The 23,440-nt window shown below is 41.2% G+C and overlaps 1 protein-coding gene and 1 long non-coding RNA gene across 3 annotated transcripts in view; one reads left to right on the top strand and one right to left on the bottom strand.

Moving 5' to 3' along the window:
* moxd1 (monooxygenase DBH like 1) overlaps nucleotides 1–22,761 on the bottom strand; it is a 55,773-nt gene extending 33,012 nt beyond the window's left edge. Inside the window, exons 1-4 of one of the 2 annotated variants that reach the window (XM_003223318.3) lie at nucleotides 22,369–22,761; nucleotides 11,263–11,409; nucleotides 9,301–9,468; nucleotides 9,095–9,178 (exon numbers count right to left, since the gene is read on the bottom strand). In XM_003223318.3, the coding sequence (XP_003223366.3) occupies nucleotides 9,095–9,178; nucleotides 9,301–9,468; nucleotides 11,263–11,409; nucleotides 22,369–22,647 (678 nt within the window). In that variant the 5' untranslated portion in view covers nucleotides 22,648–22,761. Of the gene's footprint in view, nucleotides 1–9,094; nucleotides 9,179–9,300; nucleotides 9,469–11,262; nucleotides 11,410–18,702; nucleotides 19,057–22,368 lie in introns of those variants that run through there. The other variant, XM_016995033.2, reaches the window with a different exon arrangement.
* LOC134298420 (uncharacterized) lies at nucleotides 4,224–5,353 on the top strand. Its single transcript, XR_010005490.1, has 2 exons — nucleotides 4,224–4,764; nucleotides 4,848–5,353. It is a non-coding gene; the product is annotated as an uncharacterized LOC134298420 (long non-coding RNA).
* Nucleotides 22,762–23,440: the final 679 nt, after the last annotated feature.

The following is a 23,440-nucleotide window of genomic DNA, read 5'->3' as shown; positions in this document are numbered from 1 at the left end:
TACAGAAGACAGTTATGAAACTATACGGTATCCTTTTATCATATTTGCTTCAGAAATAATGGAGATTAGAAACAGCCATCTTGTTTTTAGTTGGTAAGTTTAACAGGATTGGTTTTGTTACTATAGTAAACTCTCAGAGTGCTTCCAGATGGCACAAAAATGTGGGCTTTAAATGGAAGCCAAAAAAAAAAACCAGGACCTGAAAACATGAATCATAGAATCATAGAATAGTAGAGTTGGAATAGACCTCATGGGCCATCCAGTCCAACCCCCTGCTAAGAAGCAGGAAATCGCATTCAAAGCACCCCCGACAGATGGCCATCCAGCCTCTGCTTAAACGCCTCCAAAGAAGGCCTCCACCACAGCCCGGAGGAGAGAGTTCCACTGCCGAACAGCTCTCACAGTGAGGAAGTTCTTCCTGATGTTCAGGTGGAATCTCCTTTCCTGTAGTTTGAAGCCATTGTTCCGTATCCTAGTCTGCAGGGCAGCAGAAAACAAGCTTGCTCCCTCCTCCCTATGACTTCCCTTCACGTATTGGTACATAGCTATCATGTCTCCTCTCAGCCTTCTCTTCTGCAGGCTAAACATGCCCAGCTCTTTAAGCCGCTCCTCATAGGGCTTGTTCTCCAGACCCTTAATCATTTTAGTCGCCCTCCTCTGGACGCATTCCAGTTTGTCAACATCTGCCTTCAACTGCGGTGCCCAAAATTGGACACAGTATTCCAGGTGTAGTCTGACCAAGGCAGAATAGAGGGGGAGCATGACTTCCCTGGATCTAGATGCTATACCCCTATTGATGCAGGCCAGAATCCCGTTGGCTTTTTTAGCTGCCGCATCACATTGTTGGCTCATGTTTAACTTGTTGTCCACGAGGACCTTTTTCGCACACACTGCTGTCAAGCCAGGCGTCCCCCATTCTGTATCTTTGATTTCCATTTTTTCTGCCGAAGTGAAGTATCTTGCATTTGTCCCTGTTGAACTTCATTTTGTTAGTTTTGGCCCATCTCTCTAGTCTGTCAAGATTGTTTTGAATTCTGCTCCTGTCTTCTGGAGTGTTAGCTATCCCTCCCAGTTTTGTGTTGTCTGCAAACTTGATGATTGTGCCTTCTAACCCTTTAAGTCCCAACTGCTTGCTTTGTTCAACCCCGAACCCTTTCAATTTTGCTGTAGAAGATATGTTCTTTCTACACCAAGTGCTAGAGGGCTTTCCTGCATATTAGGACCAGGTCATTTCAGCTATTTGCCTATGCAATTATGTGATTATGTGATTCATCAGTATCTAGATGTGAGTGAACCCAGTTCAGCCCTACTGGATGGCCACCCTTACCTGTATGGTTTTTGTCACTGTAGCAGTGACCACAAAGATCCAAAGAGCTCCTGTCCATTCCAAAAGGCATAAGCGTCACTTGGAGAGGGAAAGGGAAAAGGGAAAAGAGGAGGGTTATTTCCCATCCCTTTCCAAGTCATGCAGGCAAAGGCACCCAGCAACTGCTAAAAGCTCTCTGGAGTTTCATGGCCACTGTTATGGCAACAAAACAACTACACAAGTACATGCAGTCATCCCCTTTTACTCCACACTGTGAAATGAGGGGAAAGTGAGATGGTTGCACTGGCCAATGTGAACAGCAGGGCCAATTCCAAATCAGATCTGGCATACCTTTTCACACAACCCTGAACTACAGAGTTGCTTTTTAGCTTCAGGAAATTTCCATAGCAATTCCTGCCTTTTTTAATGTAGGGGAAATTGTTTCCCCCCACTTTGGGGGCGGGAAGACCTTTGCATCATAAGGACACCCAAGAGTGACTTCTCGCCCACTTTGAGATATATGTCCTTTGTAGATGGTCCCTAAGTTCATGTAGACAGAATTGGAGCTTCCTGTAAAAATGAAGGTGAAATGGAGAAAACCTTGATGACAGCCAAAAGCAAAGTCGGGCAAATCAGCCTCAAAAAGATATGGGGAGATGGTTTTAAACAAGAAAACGAGATGCTTGACACACTCTTAATTACTGGGAAAGAGGTCATGGAATGCCCCTGAATGAGATACAGAACGCAAAAGAGCACAAAAATCACATTCCCTGTTAAGATATGTGTGGAAGGAGGAGTATTGGTTCTATGAAAAGCAGAAGTACCGTAATCTTTGGAATAAATATAAATTGTGTGGAGAAGGAAAGCACATAAATTCTAACATTCAGAGAAACAATCCCTTAAAGGACTGACTAGTGTCCCAGTTAAAGATTTCAAATTAGGTTTAGTTCCCAAGTGGAAAGTATTATGTCCTCTTGTATGCTACTGTCAGTAGGCTATTGAGAATCATATTACTCCCAAAGAATCGTCCAGTGTGAGGATGACTCACTAAGGAAGAATGCCCACAAAGTGCACAATAACAAGAACTGACCCTGTGGTTTGACTTGGAGAGAGACAAGATTTTCTCAGATTCTCTGATTTTAAAAATGGAGGGTAGCCATACTGAATTTTTTTTTTACTGTGCACCTTCAAGTCATTTCCAACTTATGGGAACTTAACATGGGTTTTCTTGGCAAGATTTGTTCCGAGAACTTTCTTTTGCATTCCTTTAAGGCTGAGAGAATGTGACTTACCAAAGGTTACCTAAACATTCAAACTCTGGTTTCCAGAGTTATAGTGCAATGCCCAAAATACCAAACCACTCTGTGATACCATTATTAGGACGACCAAAAGGTGCAAAATACATTATGCTTGCTTTTGAAAACTACAGCCCTGATTTATTGCATAACACCATTATTTATGCATTTATTTATTTATTTGCAGTATTTATATTCTGCCTTTCTCATAGAATCATAGAATAGTAGAGTTGGAAGAGACCTCATGGGCCATCCAGTCCAACCCCCTGCCAAGAAGCAGGAAATCGTATTCAAAGCACCCTGAAGGGGACTCATGGCGGATCACAGAACATACATATGCAGCAAACATTTAATGCCATTTAGAGACAGACAAGGCAGACAATTGAACATAGATAGAGGTATATATATAAGCTTCCCCCCGCCCCACAAGTCTTTATTCATGCATAAGTCACTGGGTGAAGCCTAAATAATATGTACAGGCCTTTCCATTTCTGTGTGGAACACTAGGGCCCCACCCAAAATATTCAATGTTGGGGTAAGGCTAACATAAGGGCTGCATAATTATGTCTGCATTGCTCATATGAATGCTTCATGACAATCACATCTACCTAGCTGCAGCAGGAGCAGAGCATGAGCCTACATGTTACTCAAAATGTCAATTACTGGGCAAGAGCAAGCCTTTTGAGCCATTGCCACCAAACTCATAAAGCAACAGTGCAGATATAGGTGATAAAGGCGTGGGGATATGAAACGAAAGGAAGGAGAGAGATTGGGCAGCTGCTTCATTCAGTTTCATACAGTTTAAACAAAAGAGCAGCTGAAAATACAGGATGATAATGTTGCGGGGGGGGGGGGAATTTGAGTGAGAAAAGAGTGTGCTATTGGATATAAAGAATAAATGAATGATAGAGTAGAAGAGACTCATTCAAAAAGACAGGTGAAAGTACAAAAGAAAAGGTACAGTCAAGTGAATGGGCAAAATGGAAAAGATGTTTTAAAATGTTTCACAACTTCTCTCAGTATGCAAATAAGATTGGCCACCAAAGCAATTTTGATTTCCAACCATGTTCTTAGGTGGTGCCACTAGAATCATGCCAATTCACAATAGCTGGATGAGCCTCATACAGCATTTAGTCATTGTGGGGTTGATCCAAATAGACACTCACCTAAGTGGTCGATGTAGATGAGTCCTTGGGGAGAATGTGAGGAAATAGGCTTCCTAATCTATGTCTCTCAAAGTGGTCACAGAATTCTTAGATCCCTCCTACACTGCTATATAATTCAGATGATCAAAGCAGATAATCCACATTACCTCCTTTTAATTTAGTTATATGACTCTACACTGCCATATAATGCAGTTAAAAGCAAAACATCTGGATTTTATATGGCAGTGTAGAAGGGGCCTTAGTTTACAGTGATTTCAGTGATTGTCAAGCATATGGTAAAAACACCTATTGCTTGTTTTATTTTGCACGTGGATACAGACTAAAATTCTCATACATTAGAAGATATTGATTGCATTTTTACTAGTAGAGCAGATAGAAATGGCTGAAGACAAAAAATGGCTTCAGACATAAATCATTGCACCTTGCAAATCTGGTTTCTACCATTGGCTTAAAGGCAGTGTTATGGTTGAGCCTCATGGCTCTACTACTGGGAGACGTGGGCGTAAGACTCCTCGAGAGTCAGATACTCTCGAGGAGCGAGAAAGGAAGCGGCTGCGAGATATCTTTGCAGAACCATCTGACGAAGATTCTTTTGAGGGGTTTACTGAGAGAATGGAGGAAGAGGTGGTTAGCTCGGAAGAAGATGATATGGAATGGACTCGGGTAAGGGAGGATTTGGGTGCCACTGGCAATGATACTATGGAAGACGATTGGGGACCTTCAGGATTAGACCCGTGGACAAGCTGGAGGGATGGGACGGGATCCACAGCTGGGGATGCTGTGGGGCGTAGTCAGAGGTGTTCCAGTTCTGATGAGGAAAGTGATGAGGAAACGCCCGGGCTAAGGAGAACAGCTGATAGCGATGAGGACTTGTAACTGGCATAAAATGGGGTTTGGGAGCAATAGCAAATTGCGTTGGGCAAGGTAATCTGGACGAACGCTTGGGATCTGTGTGGGAAGTTTTCCTGAAGACGGGTGTGATTCGTTTGCTGACTACGTAAGTTATTCTGGACATTGGGCTCAGACGGCGGGAGGAATTGTGTGGGGTTTTGTTGTGCAACCTCTGCTTAATCTTAATAGCTTTGACCTTCCGTCGTCTTCTTGACGGACGCCATCTGCTACTCTGGATTTACGGACTGAACTGACTACGGCCTCGGATTCTCCTACCTGTGTCTGTCGTTGGAACTGGTGAACTACAAACGTCTGCATCTGCCTTACGACCTTCGGAACGGACTGGGACTACGCTGACTGCTTCAACCCTCGTCTGCTGTGTTTGTATTGGGAATTTGCCTGCTGTGTGGAGGAGTAACCTCTAAGTTACTCAAACATAGTTTTTGGCAGCAGAGAAGCATCTGCTGCCAATTAGTTGCATTCTTTTGGACCTTTTGTTCACCAGCTTCTGTTTGTTTAATTCCAGGCTGAAGCAAGCTGTTTTGATTTAGTCCGAATTAAACTCCGGTTTAATTCGGTTTATCTTTTGAACGTTTTTCTTGTCTCTTTTTACTTTTAAGGCCAGTGTTTGCCTAGCCCTTGTCTTTTACGGGCATTTTTGGTTCTGTAACTCCAATAAACTCTGTTATCTTTTATCTTGTGGCGTTCTGTCTTTGACAGGCAGACACATCAGAACAGATGAGGGAGAGATACAACTAAGAAAAAACATTTTCTTGAAACCTGATTCCCATTTATATCCTATGCCAATGAAGGGATTAAAACTATGCTCCACTATTGTCTCATCTATCATGGAAGATCTTTCTGAGAAGATAGTCTTTCAGAGTTTATTATATAAATGTATTACAACTAAAAGATGGGACTTAAATAGGTTGATGTAAACCGGCAAACGAAAAACAGTGAGATTGTAATGGTGTGTGTGTGTTCAAATTGTTATAGCTATAGAAAACTAGAATAAAGTTGATTTTAAAAGTTTTAAATTCATCATGTTTTTAAAAGTTTGTCTTTTATTTGATTTTAAATTGCTGTACTTTCTCTGTTGTAATACAGAGTGAAGCCTATGTATCTGTTTATTTTCTGGGCACCTGCTCAGAATCAAAAGAAAAAGAGTATCCTTGAGTGTAGAAATGAACAAACTGTTTCCATACGTATTGTTTTAATGCGCCCATATAAGGTTGCCACACCTTTCTTGGTTATTAAGCATACAGAGAACAAAATCAGACCATTGTGAAATTATTCAGAGGAGCTCTAATAGGGTGGACTTCCTTCTTCAACACAATAGTTTTACTCTTCATGTATTAATTGTACCAAACTGAAACCCAGGAAAGAAAAACAAAGGTAATTACCAAATTTGCAGGAATGGTAATTTAATAATTGCACAGAACAACTTAGGAATTTTCAGTAGATGGGAGCAAGTGTTTTTAGAAAGCCGTGAGTGGTATACATAATGCATAGGCTGATTTCTTGGATTTTAAAGCACATAGGGCATTAGCACTATATATAGACAGAAATGCATATGCATGGAATTATGCCTCTGGCAACTATGGTGTCCTACAACTGAAGCAAACCAAAGTTTGATGCAAGTGCACATATAGCCATAAAAATGTTTGCAGCAACAGTTTCCTGCCTTCTGGAAACTATGCATATCTCAGGTCTCAAGATTTGTGACATTCCATAGTTCATAAATTCATTAAGTATGGTTGATTTATAGAAACTAATATAGTTGATCTACATGCATTCACTTTAAATTAGAGGTAACAACCCAAGAACATCAGTGCGTATTTTTGGATAAATGTTCTTAGAACCACGATTTAGGAATGGAGGAATGGAAACTGTAGCCCAGTGCTCTTCCCACATCTATCCTCCCTTTTCAAATTGGCTTTGACACATGTATCCTTATCTATTTCAATCACCTTTTATTAGAAACTGGGAACTGTAGTCTAAAGTTGGTTTACTAAGCAAGGCCTTTAACCACAGTAAGATCTTGATTTAAGATCACAATTCCCAGTTTTAAATGTATCAGAATTGTGATGTTAAAATATCAAGATCAAAGCTTGGAAAGCAAAGCGCATGTCAAGGAAGAAAGTATGACTTGATAAACTATGGCAGAAAATGTTTAATTTTACTGAAAATGACAAAATTACATCATTGTTATATTTACCTCTACAATTCCATCAATCCAACTACTTGTATCCTATTTGTTTCAGTATATCAGGTTGCAATTTCTTCATAAATATGGATACACAGTACAGTAGAGTCTCACTTATCCAACATAAACGGGCCAGCAGAACATTGGATAAATGAAAATGTTGGATAATAAAGAGGGATTAAGCATCAAATTATTAAACATCAAATTATGTTATGATTTTACAAATTAAGCACCAAAACATCATGATTTGCAACAAATGGTTAGAAAAAGCAGTTCAGTACACGATAACGTTATGTAATAATTATTGTATTTATGAATTTAGCAACAAAATTTTGCAATTTATTGAAAAATTGACTACAAAAAAATTGACTACTAAAAGGCAAACTGCGTTGGATAATACAGAACCTTGGATAAGCGGAGCTTGGATAAGCGAGATTCTACTGTATCATGAAAATATATGTTCTACTATGCCTTGTACTGATTGGCATCTACTTTTACAGTAAATTAAACAGACTCTAAAATCCATGTCTAAATGGCCCAGTCCAAAGACTTGTTGTACTCAGTAGTGTCCTTCCTTTGATGGGTCATTGGCTGAATGAGTAGGAAGACCATTTTTGCTGATTCTCTATCTTAGCAGGACTGTGGAGCTTGGAAAGAGGGTTGGAAATGCTATGAGGAGAACTGGCAAAACTTCCTTCACATTCCACTGATACATGGAAACCTCTTTTGAATCAAAGCACTTTTAGAGAAGTAATATTATTGGATACAACTCTTAACTCGGCAAATCTTCAGACAGTACTGTTAAGTTCTGCTTTCTGATTCCATTCTACTCAATTTTAAAGCAAGGCATATAACTGCAGTAAAAAAACCCTCAGATGTTTCTTTTCTCTTCTTTTCTTTACATATTTTCAATTGGGTTTACATATTTTCAATGGGTTTTTTTGGGGGGGGGGGTGGATGGAAGAAGATGTGGAATAGTTTTTCAGTAGTTCCAATCATCACAATTCATGGTAGGGATCCATTCTATTACATATAACTAACAGGAGCTGGTATCAAACCAGTGTTAAGTCTAAATGGCTGGTGTTCTGCCTTTGCCATGACAGATATATTGGCAGAAAAGGCTGGGAAACTAAAATTTACAGTAGACATCAAGGAATTGAGGAAGCCAACATTTTATACACTTTTTCTATAGAGTTTGCCTCTGATCCTAAAATGATTATTTTAAGACATTTCCCTAATTGATTGGTCACCTAACTTAAAACATAAACTTTACCCATAGTTCAGTCTTCTTGGAAGTATTATTATGTATCAATTCATGATTTCATGGATCTGTGTATCTCAGTTCTCTTATATCACATACAAAGTGGAGAGAAGTACAAAACTAATATTTTCCTAATGTGGCTTTAAAGCTGAAACCAAATCCAAGAAAATGTTGAAGCAATCTGGAAGTTAAACACAGCTATGGTTGAACAGCAACACGTGCCTTATCAACCAAATGGCAATGAAAAAGACAGGAATTCCTAACTCTGGAATCCATAGTGAATCCCAATCTTCCCTTCCCAGACAATGCTTAATATTGTCTCTGATATATTCTTATTTCTGTAGCCTCAGAAATCCCAAGGTCCTGGAGGCACACAATGACACTTTTTCAAGTACATGTTTATATCTATTTCTGTGTGCCGTTGGAATATACCCCATATGGAAAGCAGTACCTTATACTTGACAGGTCTCAAATTACTACCAACCGAGAGGCAGTTGATTATATTGAATAACGATTATGACAACAATAGCATATTTCACTGTTTTGTGCTTTAACATATTTTAGGAACTGACTGGGCTACAGATCCTAAGAAAAATGTATTTCACATTTCAGCTAAAACTTTCATATATGCAATGTTTGACCAGAATCAGTAGAAGCTATTTGCAGTTACTGGCAATATTTTCCACTAACAATACCATATCCAATTTCTTTTAAACCCTGATATGATCTATCTAGGAGTATGATTATGAATAGAGAGATAGCATTACAGGAACAGAACTGAAGCTTATGTAACAGTACTGAAGTTTGGAAACTAACAATATTCCATTACATTTAAAAAATTGCTATTCCTTAAGATTCCATATATAAAGAATTTCATAAAAAGCATTGTGCTTAGAATTAAAAATAGCAAATCCTCAAACATACATAATTAAAACTAGATTTTTTTAAAAAAAAATCTAGATGACACACCTTTATCACGTGATGCTTTTCATGCAGTGAAGGTATCTTAAACATTTGGCACCAGTATGTTGTGTCTTTGTCTGGTATAGGCACCTGTCTTAATAAAAGGAAAAGCGAAAGCTAATATAATATAAGAGTCTCATTTTTGTTTCTTGTATATGCAGCAAACAATTGTATCAATCGTGACATTAAAAGCCAAACCCAAAGTAACTTACGCCTTGATTTGTCAAATCAAAATATGGCAGAGAAGGATCGATAAAAGCATTCTTCTCAGGATTCAGTAAACGAAGACTCTTCGTCCCTCGATTTGAACCATGGTAATTTTGACTTCCTTCTCTGAAGTCTTTGTCATGATATGACCATATCACCCTTACTGTGCTCTCCTAGAAAAGAAAAGAAAAACTTGCTGATTAAGCATGTAGGAATAAAAACTTATCATCACTGCTCAAAAGAGTAAAATTTCCATCTATATGTAACTGTGTTACTAAAGAATCATTACTTAGATTCTAGAAATGCTCTTTTGTGATGTTTACAGGAGGCATACCTCTACATTAGAAGATTTATTCAATTATTATATTAACAGTGCTAGCTTTATACATTAACAAGTCCTCCACTGAAGCTCATTTTGAGGTTTCATATTATTCTATATTAAAATGTTATACATTCTACTTGGAGGTTAAGATTTCCATGGCATTTACAATGAGGTGAGTGATTATAGGTGTACTATATATCCTAACTTGCACATCACATTTCTATATGTCATCTACTTTCATTATCAAAGACAAAATCCTCTTTCCCCTATTCTGAGTCAAAAGTGTGAAGCCTTCATTTTCCAAACATTTTGTTGTTTTTGAATTGTGGTAATAATAATAATAATAATAATAATAATAATAATAATAATAACAACATCATCATCATCATCAGTGGTTAACATTCAATCCAGTTTAACACTCTGGCACCATTTCACTACTGCATGAGAGCTCCCTTACTCTCCTCTAGGGATGAATAATAATCTATCAAAGATTTTTAAAAAATTGATGTACTTAATTTGTGCCTCCTAGGCCCAAACACAAAATCACATGCACGAAGACATCCATATATTGTGTGCAGTTCTAATATACATGGAAGTACAGGTTAGTCAGTGCATGTGGGCATATCTGAATGCATTAGAAAAAGGCACATACAATAGTTATGCATCTGTGGACAAAAACGAAGGCACTTACAGAACAATGAGAGAACTGATTTGCCGGTGAAAAACTGAAAGCCTTAATAAAACGAAGCTTGACCAATCCATCTATTCCAGTTTTCCTTTTATGCCTCTCATATCATCAACATTTATTCCAGAGGGTCCCTAAACCATGTGAAGCAGGCCAGAAGATTGCACTGGAGGTATCCAGTTGAAGGGGAGAATCCACACCATCAGTTGTGTCTTTTCTTCAGGATGTATCATAGTATGCAACACTAATCGAATTACAGGTCATGAGATGTACTTAAGTAGCATGGATCATGCAGCAATTGTAATTAGATCAGGCATGGACAAACTAAGGCCCAGATGTGGCCCCTGGGGCGCTTACCTCAGGCCCTCCTCATTTACTCTCTTCTTTTGGCATAAGGACACAGTTGCCCACAGCACTTGAGAGCCCTCTGGAGCACTCTCAGACACTGCATGTCTCGCCCTCCTCCCAGCATAAGGACAGTGAGAGCCGCCCCATCCTTATGCCAGGAGGACAGCTCAAGAAAGGCATGTAGCAGCTGAATGCCCTCCGAAGCACTCTCAGCCGCCTCCTGTCTCGCCTTCCTCCTAGTGTAGTGTCAAGAGGATAGCCCAAGGATCGGGGGAGGAGGATCGGGGCAGCCGCCATGTGTCCTGCCTTGCTCTCAGCATAAGGATGGGCAAGCAGCACTGTTCTTGTGCTGTGAGGACAACCTGAGGATAGCCGAGGCCCTGCCCTGCCCCCTCCTGGCCCGTCCCTCCTGGCTAGGCCCACAATGCGACCCCAAGGCAAAAAAGTTTACCTGTGCCTGAATCAGATGGACAAACAACCTAAGAATGAAAGGCCTACAAATAAACTTTATTTAATTCTAATTTCTCTCTTACCACCTTTCACTCCAAATTGGGTCAACTATTCTATTATTATATAATCTGGAAGTTTAAAAGTTCTAATTAACTACTTTACCGTTATACTCATGTCATTAGGATCACAAGTATGAAGTTGCCGATTGAAAGCTAGAATTGTATGGGTACTGTTTTCCATGGCATACTCCAGATGGTAATCCTGCTGTGAATCTTTTTTCAGTGTCCTGTCTGCGTTAGTAAAATAATCCTGTTGAAGACAGAAACCAAAACATTATCCTGCTGAGTTTCCTTTAAATGTTCTGAACCCTAATCCTTTTCATTTTCCTGGAAAGAAATGTAAAATTATTTTGTAACATTTTAACCAATTCTTAGTAATGAACAAATAGCAATCAATCTGAAATTTAAGCAGTTATTTTTTCACTGTATGTATATAACATATCTGATCACCTTTCAAAAAATGTGATGCAACAAAAGACAAATGACTAAAATATTATATAACCACAATATCATTAGTGGGAATATAGCCTAAATAGCAAAATTTTATTTTCAGCTATAAAAGCAATACCCTCTAACATTTCACTGAAGGAAACCAGGTTATGTGTGGTCAATTCAGCTGTTCAAAAGGTTGCAGAACCTGCTGATACTCAGGAGTTTTCTGCAAATGCCACTTAGCTTAGTATGGAACAAAGTTGGGTTAGGGGCTAAAAACTCTGGATATTTACCAGACATCCCATACATTATGAAGACTGCCAACACCAGATTCGAGGTGAATATGTTAGGGCAGACAAGTGAATCTTACTTGCTGAGTTTATTAACCACCTTACACAACACAGGAAGGCTCTTGCATTTGGAGGGAAGTGTCCAAGGATATTTCCACCTGGTTGGGGGCAGGGCCTCTGCCAGAAGTGACACAATTTTATGTGATGGTCAGCGTAGGACTCCGTCCCTGAAGAAGGCTGGAAGCATCCTAGGACACTGAATTTGATAAGTGTGATGAGGTTACAAACTACTTTTGTATTTTGAACGCACTCTACAGAAATTGAAGTAAGCTGAAGATAAAGGGGAGCAGTGGGAAGAGGAAAGCAGGACACCTTAAAAGCAGATGAAAAGTGGGACAACAGAAGATTAATTAAGATGTCCCTGCTAAGTTGATAGAATTGGAGGGCATGATATTGGAAAGATGATATGCACACGCACAGGTTAAAAGTACCCCTTTTTTGGGTTTACTTTGCTAATCATTAAATGGGAAAGTATTAATCATTTTTGAACTCTCTTCAGAAGTACGCCTATTTTTCTCAAGTCTGCTCTATTTTTTAAAACTGTCATGAAATCTTTGTACTTCAATCCTATATCTGTTTTTAGTTCCCATGGAACTTATTTCACAGTGTGCTTAGTCGCCAGGGAACAAGCAAGTCAGCTTGTCTACAACTAATTCATTTTATTCTCTGAGATAAATATTTAGCAGAAATATGATATTGTTGTATATATTCTTCACATAGCAACCCCCAGGAATGTTTTAATGTTTTTTTCTGAGGAAAGATTATCCTAGTCCTCAATGAAGTATAAGTATGATTTAATGCATATGCTGCATCAGTAATGTAGTGTCATTAACCTCTTCACCTCTTGAATTCTTTGTCATCATGTGCAGCTGGCTTTCTCACTCTATCCCTGTTCTCTGTGTCACCAAAACTCCAGTTATTACCTAAAAACCACTTTTCCCATTATTCAATAATACATTAAGGATTAATAATGCAACTGATCTTAGCTTCATGCATTGGTTTCCTATTTTGTTCAGAATTAAGCTGACTGCCCCAGAGAGTGTGCCTATGTGCCAAGTGCAACAACCTTACACATCAAGGGTGGATGTCTTCAAAAACAGGCTGGGAAACATGCAGCCCTCCAGGTGGTGTTGGATTGTAGCTCAGTTCACATCAATACCTTGCCAGTGTAACCACTGTAGAGGAAAGCTAGTTCAACAGCAACAAGGGCCTCCCATTCTCTATCCTTGTTGCCTGTATCTTGAGCATAATCATAGCAAAAATGCACCTTAATATCTAAGGCACTGAACTGACATAACACTTTCAAAACTGCACAATAAAAACTTTGGAGACAGCCACCTAGTATGTAAAGTGCTGATATGACAGTGTAGTCAACAGAAGTTTTAATATAACCAGAGTGCAAGTAATTTTTTACTCCCCCATACACACACACACACAAACATATATATATATATATATATATATATATATATATATATGTGTGTGTGTGTGTGTGTGTGTGTGTGTGTGTGTGTGTGTGTGTGTGTGAGGGGGAGAGCTATGGTGATGGCACATAACCTTTTGAACTCAAAGTAGTTTGTTAACACAATCTTAGATTCTTTCTAACCACCGAATAGATGACTCCCCATTTGTCATGGATGTCTGTTCGCTATGTTATGACAAATGTAACATGTTTGGTGGTAATGGCTGAAATTAGCATTTAAAAACATAAGTAATTATTAGTTGGTAGGTAGAATCAAACAACTTTGCAATCGCTGGAAGTCATTTAGAAATGTAAGCAACACATGGGAAGTTGATTTTATGTATCATAAAGGATGTGGTGTATAATTTCCTACACATTGAGACGTTTATGATGGATTGCTCCTCACATGCTGTTGACTCTGTTCTCTTCTTCTCAGAAGTTTTTGCAGTTGATGCCTGTGCTATACAAGATGGCAGGGGAGTACTTTCTTATGGATGTCAAAAAAGATATAAATAAGCCCTGTTTTATCCTTAAAGAATGTAAGCACAGCTGCACAACAAACCTTGAAAGGGGGAGGGGACACAGTTGTCATTGTGTGATTGAACAGGTGTTTATACGGTGTTTATATGGAGAAGAGCTCCATAGACACTTGACAACCTACAGGATATTTTGGTGTTGTTTTTTTTTTTTTTGCATTAGTAAAGAAAATGGGAGACATTCATGGGGAATGCAAGACACAAAGATAATTTGGTAGTCTGATTATAGAACTGAATCAGTACATATGGGTTGTTAGTTGTTAGGTGTTTGTTCTGTTATGACTAAGAAATTACCATTGACAGTTGACACTCATACAACAGAATAAAATTAGTATGGGTGCATGTGTTGGGAATGGGTGAAGAATATTCCTAACACTGAGGGTGCATCTACACTACCAAATAATGCAGTGTACGGGAATATTAGCCTACATGAGTCCACACAACACACACAGGCTAATACTATTTAACCCAGGGTAAGATGCTTAATGTAGCTGCACCCCAGGTTAAAAAACACCAAGGAAGGTCTAGATTCTGCTCCAGGATTTGGATCTTCTCCCATTTTGGGGGCAGTGTAGTCAGCCATAATAGATCCCTATGTGGGATCCAGGATTGTGTCCCACAGATATCCCGCAGTCCCCAGCTCAGGCAGTCCAGGGAGGTGGGATGGCAGTCCCTTCCTGCTTCCCAGCACCCTATCCCCAAAATCAAGACAATCTCTCCTTACCAGTGCTTCCTGTTCTTTCCTTCCTGTTCCATCATCATAAATAAGCTCAATAGTTTAGAAGGAGCCTCTTCCCAAACTGCTTTGCTCACTTAATGACAAAAAACAGGAAGCAAAAAAGCGCAGACCTCAAAGGAAGTGCTGTTTTCTTTATTTCGGTGGATTTGGGCTGCTGGGGGGGTTGGAATCCTGTCCCATTCCCAGCCATGTTGAAACTGGTACCAGAACAGCTGGGCTTTGGCGCTGGTGTCCTGCCTCCAAGACAACTCAGGACACCCCAGTCTGCCTGCAACACAGCTTAGAACCAGCATTTTTCATGACGGTTCCAAGCCGCATTTTGTGCCTGTGTATAAGAGCCCCAAAGACTCTTGATGCATCAGATCAAGGGCCGATCTGATCCCACATCCTGATTCTACAATGTTACTCAAGGCCACTGCTGGAAAACCACAAACCAGATTCAATATCCAGTTTGTGGCTTTCCAGCAGTGGATTTGAGTAATATGGTCTCTCTAGGGATCTCTAGGTTGTCCAGTGTGACCCTATGATCAACTTCTGCTGGACGTTGATCACAGACATGGACTGGAGGTCCTAGAGCTTCCTAGAGAGACCATATTAATCAAATCAAAGAGTCACACTGGAGGATGTACACATTTGTACAAATCTGTTCTCTCATTTTATAATTTATCTTTTCCCAGCTTTTGCTGTGGACCTGTGCCTTAATTCCAGTAAATGTAGAGGGCTGACAACCCAAAATTTTGAAATGCTTCTAAACAAGCACCAGCTAAGATATTAAATGTGTGGCAACACTGACATCTCTTTCTTTGCTGTCTTTCAGTTTGTTTTCTAAACATTACTCTCTGGTTGATAACACGATTGCCGTGAAAAAGTAGCTTATGTTTTCTTCATTACTTTCTGGCCTTTATATTCTATTTCAGTAAAGCACCTCTAAATTAATTGTATGGGTTACATTTGAACAACCAGTATCCTTTATTTGGAGAGCCGGCTAATGAGCAAGAGTTGTAACGAGGAAGAGTTGTAAAGAATACAGCACTTTTCAAGTACTAATGAAGAACTATTCACAAAAGGGGTTATACCACAAGTACGGACTATTTTTGTGTAAGAGTTCAACAGAAGGATATTACAATGCGACCTTCTTGTACAACTTGCACAAAACAGGCATTCATAAAGCAGGATTACGTTCTACAGAATGGATCTCTCAGCCACTACGTGCTGCGGGTGAAGATGCACAATTCCAGACTAGGGTAGAGATCAAGGCCTACAACTGGGCAGGAAAATGCATGCTGTGTTGCTTTATAAGCACAAAAAAGAGGCAGGGAGAGTTTGCTGCTTTTAAAAAGTAAGATGCAAAACTTTGAGCTGCCTTGAGTGCTCTCATAGCAAGTAATGAGTTGGAAAACCTATTTGAGCAATATTGCAAGGGTAGCATGACCACAAGCAATTTCTCTGCGGCAGCACCCATCCTTCGTCCATCAAGCATCTCTGCTTCATTGCACTCATATGTATGTGCAGGGTTCCCCCTCCCCCCCCGGTCTGGGCTTAAACATATTCACAATAGGCTCACCAGTCAGCAGCTAAATTACAACCAGTGGCCTAAAATGAGCCTGTGATTAGTTATATAGTGGTACTCCACAGTTCTATAAGCTCACCCCTCCCACTTTTGCCTCACTTTCATTCTTTTCTCTTTTCCCACCCCTCACAGAAAAACAATTAGGCATGCTTGAGAGAGCCCTCTTATTTAGGCATGAGCCTTGCACTTTCCTAATAGTTAGCACCGGTTTCCCACTCTAATCTCTGAACTCCTGGAATGCTTGGCCACTAAGGCATCATTCCCCGCTCACTTTTAAAGAATGTGTCAGCCCTTTGTAAAGACCTTTTTTGTCTTTCTGTCTCTGTAACATAATTGCACCCTTCAGCTGGATTGATCTATTTACAAGGAGGTAATAAAATCGTCTTTCAGGTTGTCTTCCACCATACCCGATACTGAAGCAAAAGCCCCAAGTAAAACACACTGGTTGTGTTAAGAAGCCCAGAAAGAAAGATTACCTTAATTTTATTGTTTTTATTGAGATGTTTGTTTGCATATGCTTATATGTAAAGTTAACTCTTTCTAGTGTGATATTTTATATCAGCTACATTTTTCAATATCAACCTTACTTTTAACAGCACACCTGGTTGCCAAAGGTGACCAGGAATTCAATGCAGGTGACTCAGTGAACTGATTGAGGAGGCCTGATTTGCCCCCATCTTTCTCCATATATGTTCATATCAATGGAAAGAAATTAGTTAAACAACACCCCCTGGCACTACTTTGGCCTAAACCCAACTGCTACTCCCACTGAAGTAGACCTATTAAAAATTATTAATTGCTGTCAAATTGACTTTGATCTCTGATGACCCTATAAATGAGATACTTCCATGATGCCCAGTCACCACCTGCACTGCTCGGGTCCTGCAGATCCAGGGCCATGGCTTTCTTGACTGAAATCATTCAGCTGTAATGTGATCTTCCCCTTTTTTCTACTACAAGAATTACTAGCTTTTCTAAAAAGTTGTATCTTTTCATGATCTGTCCAAATGCCTCAATTTAGTCAACTTTACCTTCAGAGAGCATTTCATCTTGATTTTCTCTACTATCTCATCACCTCGTTCAATGGGTGCACTTTAGTTCAAACTAGTAATTTGATTCAGATGCAAGTATTACGATACTGCTGCTGATCAGGCTGACATGCAGACCTAGATGGACAAAAAATTGAACCTGGTGTAAGATCATTTCTAGTCTTCCTGTTCTGTGGTGAGCTTTTAAGTTCAGCTAGAGCTCCTGGTGGTGAAGCGGGTTAAACTGCTAAGCTACTGAACTTGCTGAATAAAAGGTCAGTGGTTCAAATCCAGGGAGCGGGGTGAGCTCCCACTGTTAGCCCCAGTTTCTGGCAACATAGCAGTTTGAAAACATGCAAATGTGAGTAGATCAATAGGTACCGCTCCAGTGGGAAGGCAATGGTGCTCCATGCAGTCATGTCGGCCACATGACCTTGGAGGTGTCTATGGACAACAGCGGCTCTTCGGCTTAGAAATGGAGATGAGCACCAACCCCCAGAGTCTGACACAACTAGACTTAATGTCAGGGGAAAACCTCCCACAAGCATTCTGTGGGAGTCTTTGTCAAGTGATTTTTCTGAGATTCACATTTCTTAATCCCAGATGCCCCATATTGACATGTGTGTTGACACTGTCAAAGAATACAGGCTGGATAAGACAAGAAGACTTGCTGTGCAACAGATCTCCTTATTCCTTCTCCACCAAAGCTTGTTCTTCTGCTGTTTACATTTCTAAGCTTAAGCAATCAGTCTCACTCATGTCTACTTAAAGAATAAGTCTCACCGAGTTCAGTAGGATTGGTAAGAAAGAACAGCAGCATTTGTGAACCTGATGCCTTGATGTGTTGGACTACAACTCCCACTGACTCAACCAGTAAGGCTATTTTGGAAGACATCAGGTCCAAAGTTCTGCAATTTACTTGTTTTACACTAAGAAAGACGGATCATCTATCTTCTAAATTATTTGGCATGGAAGATTTCATTATTTTGTAATTTTTAATGAAACTCACACTTTAGGTCTCAAAGAGTTCTAAATGTGTGAATGCACTCTATATGAATTACAACTAAGAAAAAAGGGTATTTTGTAAGAAGTGTGAACAACAGAGGTCTTGTCTACACAAGCCAAAAGTCTTGGGCTCACTGCAAATGGAAAGCTGTCTGTCTTCACAACACACTTCTGGTGAATATCCTGAGGGTTTTTAACAGAAATATATATATTCATAACCTGTTAAGATTATTATTCCAATATGGTTAAATATTGGTGCAGAGCAGAAAAAAACGCAGAAGACTAGGGGTTTATGTGAGCAGAGGTAAAAAGAAATAAACAATAAGACAAAATATCCAGCCTCCCTTTCCCTTTAAAAGGTCATGCGCATAAAATAAGCATCAGAGACATCAAATAAAATAGCAAAAATATGTTTACTCACAATCTTGTATGATGATGGTCATACAGGCAAAAACATCTTAGTTCCAAAAGAAAAACAGTTCAGGATACTACATATCTCATAACAAACAGGAACATCAGCATGGCATGGTCAGGAGTGAAGAGGAAGAGACAGGAAGAGGCATCTGTACATCACTTCCTGTGTGTCCCCAGAAGGGATACTCCCATTTCCCATTTCATATGCAAAACCCCCTAAATGGTGTCATCAACTCTGGAATGCAGCTTGGCTCAGGTTACTAAGCAACAAACATAACTAACTACATAAACCATCCCACATTGAAAATGCATGCATGATTGCTTAGATAACCCAACAGTTTTAGTTTTTAATTGATTTTGCCTTGCTTCAGGCAAAGTTGGAGGATACTCACTCCAGAGTTTTCTGGAGACTCCAATATGTGCCATGGCTTCCATGTTGTCTGGACAGATGGAGTGGGACTAATTCGGCCCAATCCTCTGCCCAGACTGCACTGTCACCATGACCTTTTCCCTGCTTTCATCAGTACAGGGAGAGGGGATGGAGTGTGCCTATGTCATGGAGCTCTGTGCAAGCCTATGGCCATTGTAGGCAAGAGCCCACATAAGGAGAATGAATGTGAAGGTGATTTTCCCTTCCTTTCCTAATCATATGGGTATCCGATTCTGACATCAGCAGAGGCAGCCATGTAACCAGGCAATCTTCCTTATTCCTCCTGATTGTAAGAACACTGCTAATCTCAGCCGAAGTCAGAGTACCTTTGGCAAAGTCACTCTGCCATAGTCAGAACAGGGTGCCTGCACATGAGAAGGAAGGAGGAGGTGTTGCCCCCCTTCTTCATGCTTTTCATTCATGTGCCCCATTTTACTATATCTGCAGATGTACCTTCATTGGCCAGGAGCTAGCATGGAGCTCCAAGGCCAGCAAGAGGTGGTGACAGTGGGCAAAAGGGAAATGGTATGGTGTGCCCTGCCCCAGAGGAAGGGCGGTGCTCTCCAGCCACACAAACAACAGCTTTGGGTTTGGCCATGAATGTGCCAGGTCCCGGACTGCTCCAGGGCACATTTACACTGGGCTTAACAGCCCTATGTAGATGAATACAACCCATGCCTTGACGTACTCGAGAACTGTCCAATGTCCTTTAAGAGAGAGTCACATTTCTGTTAAGACCAGGAGTCCCAAACTAAGGCCTGGGGGCCACATGTGGCCCATCGAAGCCATTTATCCAGCCCTCACGGCACAAAGGCAGAAGAGGTTTGGGCTAAATGACCCAAGGGTTCTCCTCTTCTCTATTATTATTATTATCATCATCATCATCATCATCATCATCATCATCATCATCATCATCATCATTATTAATAATATTGAGGCTGGGAAGCCATCTGCCAGGGGTGCTTTGCTTGTGCTTTTGATGCACAAAGGCAGAAGAGGGTTGAACTAAATGGCCCAAGGGGTCTCTTCCAACTCTCTTTATTACTGTTGTTATTATTACTATTATTATTATTAACATTGAGGCGGGGAGGCCATCTATCAGGGGTGCTTTGCTTGTGCTTTTGGTGCCCAAAGGGTATTTTCCAACCCTCTTTATTATTATTATTATTATTATTATTATTATTATTATTATTATTATTATTATATTGTATGACACAGCAAACAAGATAGATATGCTGGATTTCATATCACAGAATCACAAGTCAAACACTTCCCAAGTGATGTATTTTTGGATGATGCACGCAGATCTCAGTAGGGTGGCCTTTTGCAGTTGGCAAATCGTGATTTTGTCAATGTCTATTGTTTCCAAATGCTGGCTGAGATCTCTTGGCATGGCGCCCAATGTGCCAATCACCACCGGGACCACCTGCACTGGTTTCTGCCAGAGCCTTTGCAGTTCGATCTTGAGGTCCTGATATTATTATTATTATTATTATTATTATTATTATTATTATTATATTGCTTGGTGGCCACCTATAGTCCGGCCCTCCAAGGTCTGAAGGATTGTGAACTGGCCCCCTGTTTAAAAAGTTTGGGGACCCTTGGTTAAGACAGTTAATCTTGGCAGTGCATAGCCAAATGACTGCTCTATCTCCATAAATGGAATGGGCGGGGATAACTCCAGAGACTCCATACTAGAAACTGTTCTGAAGATGAATTAGTAGTATATCATGTCAAGGATCCAGACAGACAAATTTAAAAGATGTAAGGATTGCATTGTCAAATCTCAGGCACTGTGTGAATTATGGTGATACAAGATATGAATTGTGATGTACTTCAAACCACAGAGGAGCTGCTTTTACATTAGCAATGGTTTTAGATGTCAGTGTGTTTATCTACTATCACAAAGTTATGGCAGCCATTTTTTCCAAATAATCTGCAATCCCAGGGATGGCATTATTCATGGGAATTGACAAGATGCAAAAGAAAGGTGAAGGAACAGACGGAAACCTGACAGAAATGTTGCTGGGAGTATTGAGAGTGCTGGAAATGATGTTTCATTCCTGGAGACACTGCTGATCTATCTCTTGCTTCAGGAATATGTACCAAGTGAATGCTGGGACTTGATTGTTATCATTAAAACTACTAAATGGAGGGTTGCAATTCTGTGTACATTTAGTTTGTTACTTTTGGATCTGTGCCTTTGAACACAGCCAGGTTTACTTTATAATGACTACAAGATTGCCACACCAGTGTGAGATGGGGACAGACAGTAACAGTGGGACTAGAACACATATGTGAAGGTTTCTCCGATCAATCTACTCCTTTGGATCACTGTACTGCAAGGGTGGACAATGTGCAGTAAACTACAACTCCCATGAGTCTAATCAGCCTAGCTGATAAGAATGCTGGAAAAGGTAATGCAATAAAATCTGGGATTAGAGTCCAACAAGATTTCCATTTTGCCAATCCCTGTTTTAATAATCTGAATGTTCACCTTAAATAGGACTGAAATTGAGTCCAAAAGCATCCAGACCTATGAACTCCCAGGATTTAGCTCTGAGAGATAAAAAAATGTCACACTTTAAAAATCATTTTAACTTTTCTGCTCTTGTCAGTATAGTAGTGCAGACCCTGTCCATGCTGCCACTAACAAAAATGTATCACCTGCTATCTATCACCAAATAAATAAAATCTGGCTACCAGTATTTTTTAAAAAACACTCTAAAATCAGGACAATAAATAAAGAACAACACTTTGAAAACAGACATGAATCAATCAGGGTCAGCTAACACCTCCCAACAAAGATTCCCCAGGCAGGAAGCAGCCAGGCTTTGTATCTGCACTTGCCTCAAACAGACAAGAGTTCTTTCTCTCACCCTGGACTTTGCACAGATACACAAACCCCATTTGCTTAGTTTCCAGCAGACCTCACAACCACTGAGGATGCCTGCCATAGATGTGGGCGAAACGTCAGGCGAGAATGCTTCTGGGAGATGGCTATACAGCCCGGAAAACTCACTGCAACCTACTTTCCTCTCTTTTCTTTATTGTTCGCTTGTTGTTAGGGCCCTCCAGACTGATCACCAGACTGATGGCGATCCGAAGGTGAAGGTCTCACCTTAAGGTGTGTTCCGGGGGGGCTGAGAGGACGTGCCTTGCCCAGGGCCAAGCTCCCCAGCGAGCCAGGCTCTTCCCCCGCCTTCCCTCCCTCCCTCCCTCCCTTCCCCGCTCCGCTCTCACCTGCAGGTAGGGCTTCCCCCGGTCGAGGCCGCCCAGCACGAGGTCCGCCGAAGCCATGGCTCCCGTCGGGGAGAACCCGAAGCCCACGTAGCCCAGGGTGCGCACCTCCAGGCGGAAGGCCACGGCGCTGCCCCGGACCCCCCAGGAGAGCCGGTAGCGGGACGCCCCGTCCAGCACGGCGCTGTACGGGTAGTGGCGCCCCGGCACCAGGGGCAGAGCCAAGAAGAAGAAGAAGAAGGCGACAAGGAGCGGCGGCGGCGGCGGCGGACCACGCAGCATCCTCCCCTTCTTCCCGGGCTCCAAGGCTCTCTCGCCCTCTCGCTCTGGATCGGGCAGCGCCTCCACTGCCTCGCCTGCCCCGCGCTTGGCGCCGCCGCCCGTCGCTGCGCCGGATCATTGGAGGGGGCGGGAGGCCCTCACCCCGCCCCCTCCAGCCGCCAAGGGGGAGAAAGGGAGGGAGGGAGGAAAGGCCCCTCTCAAAACCCAGGACGGGGCATGTGCCTGCAAAGGGTGGAGACCAAAGATTCTCCAAGGGCCTCTCTTCTTTATGTTGAAAACTTGCGCCCAAAAAAAGCAATGGGGTCCTCAAGTACTGCACCATACTGGACCATAAGGACCATAAGACCAAGCACGATCCCCGGGGAAGGTAATGGCAACTCACCTAGGAAATCAGAAGACGTTTACTTCTTGGGAGGAGAGCAATGGCCAACCTTGACAAAATAGTGAAGAGCAGAGACAGCGCACTGGCAACGAAGGTCCGCATAGTCAAAGCAATGGTATTCCCCATAGTAACCTATGGATGCGAGAGTTGGACCATAAGGAAGGCTGAGCGAAGGAAGATAGACGCTTTTGAACGCTGGAGGAAAATCCTGAGAGTGCCTTGGACCGCAAGAAGATCCAACCAGTCCATTCTCCAGGAAATAATGCCCGGCTGCTCACCGGAGGGAAGGATATTAGAGGCAAAGCTGAAGTATTTTGGCCACATCATGAGGAGACAGGAAAGCTTGGAAAAGATCATGATGCTGGGGAAAATGGAAGGAAAGGGGAAGAGGGGACGACCATGGGCAAGATG

Source organism: Anolis carolinensis, chromosome 1 (genome assembly GCF_035594765.1).
Source record: "Anolis carolinensis isolate JA03-04 chromosome 1, rAnoCar3.1.pri, whole genome shotgun sequence".
Classification (NCBI taxonomy): Eukaryota; Metazoa; Chordata; class Lepidosauria; order Squamata; family Dactyloidae; genus Anolis; species Anolis carolinensis.
The sequence above is the reverse complement of the archived record's forward strand: the minus strand, read 5'-3'. Positions and strand labels throughout refer to the sequence as shown.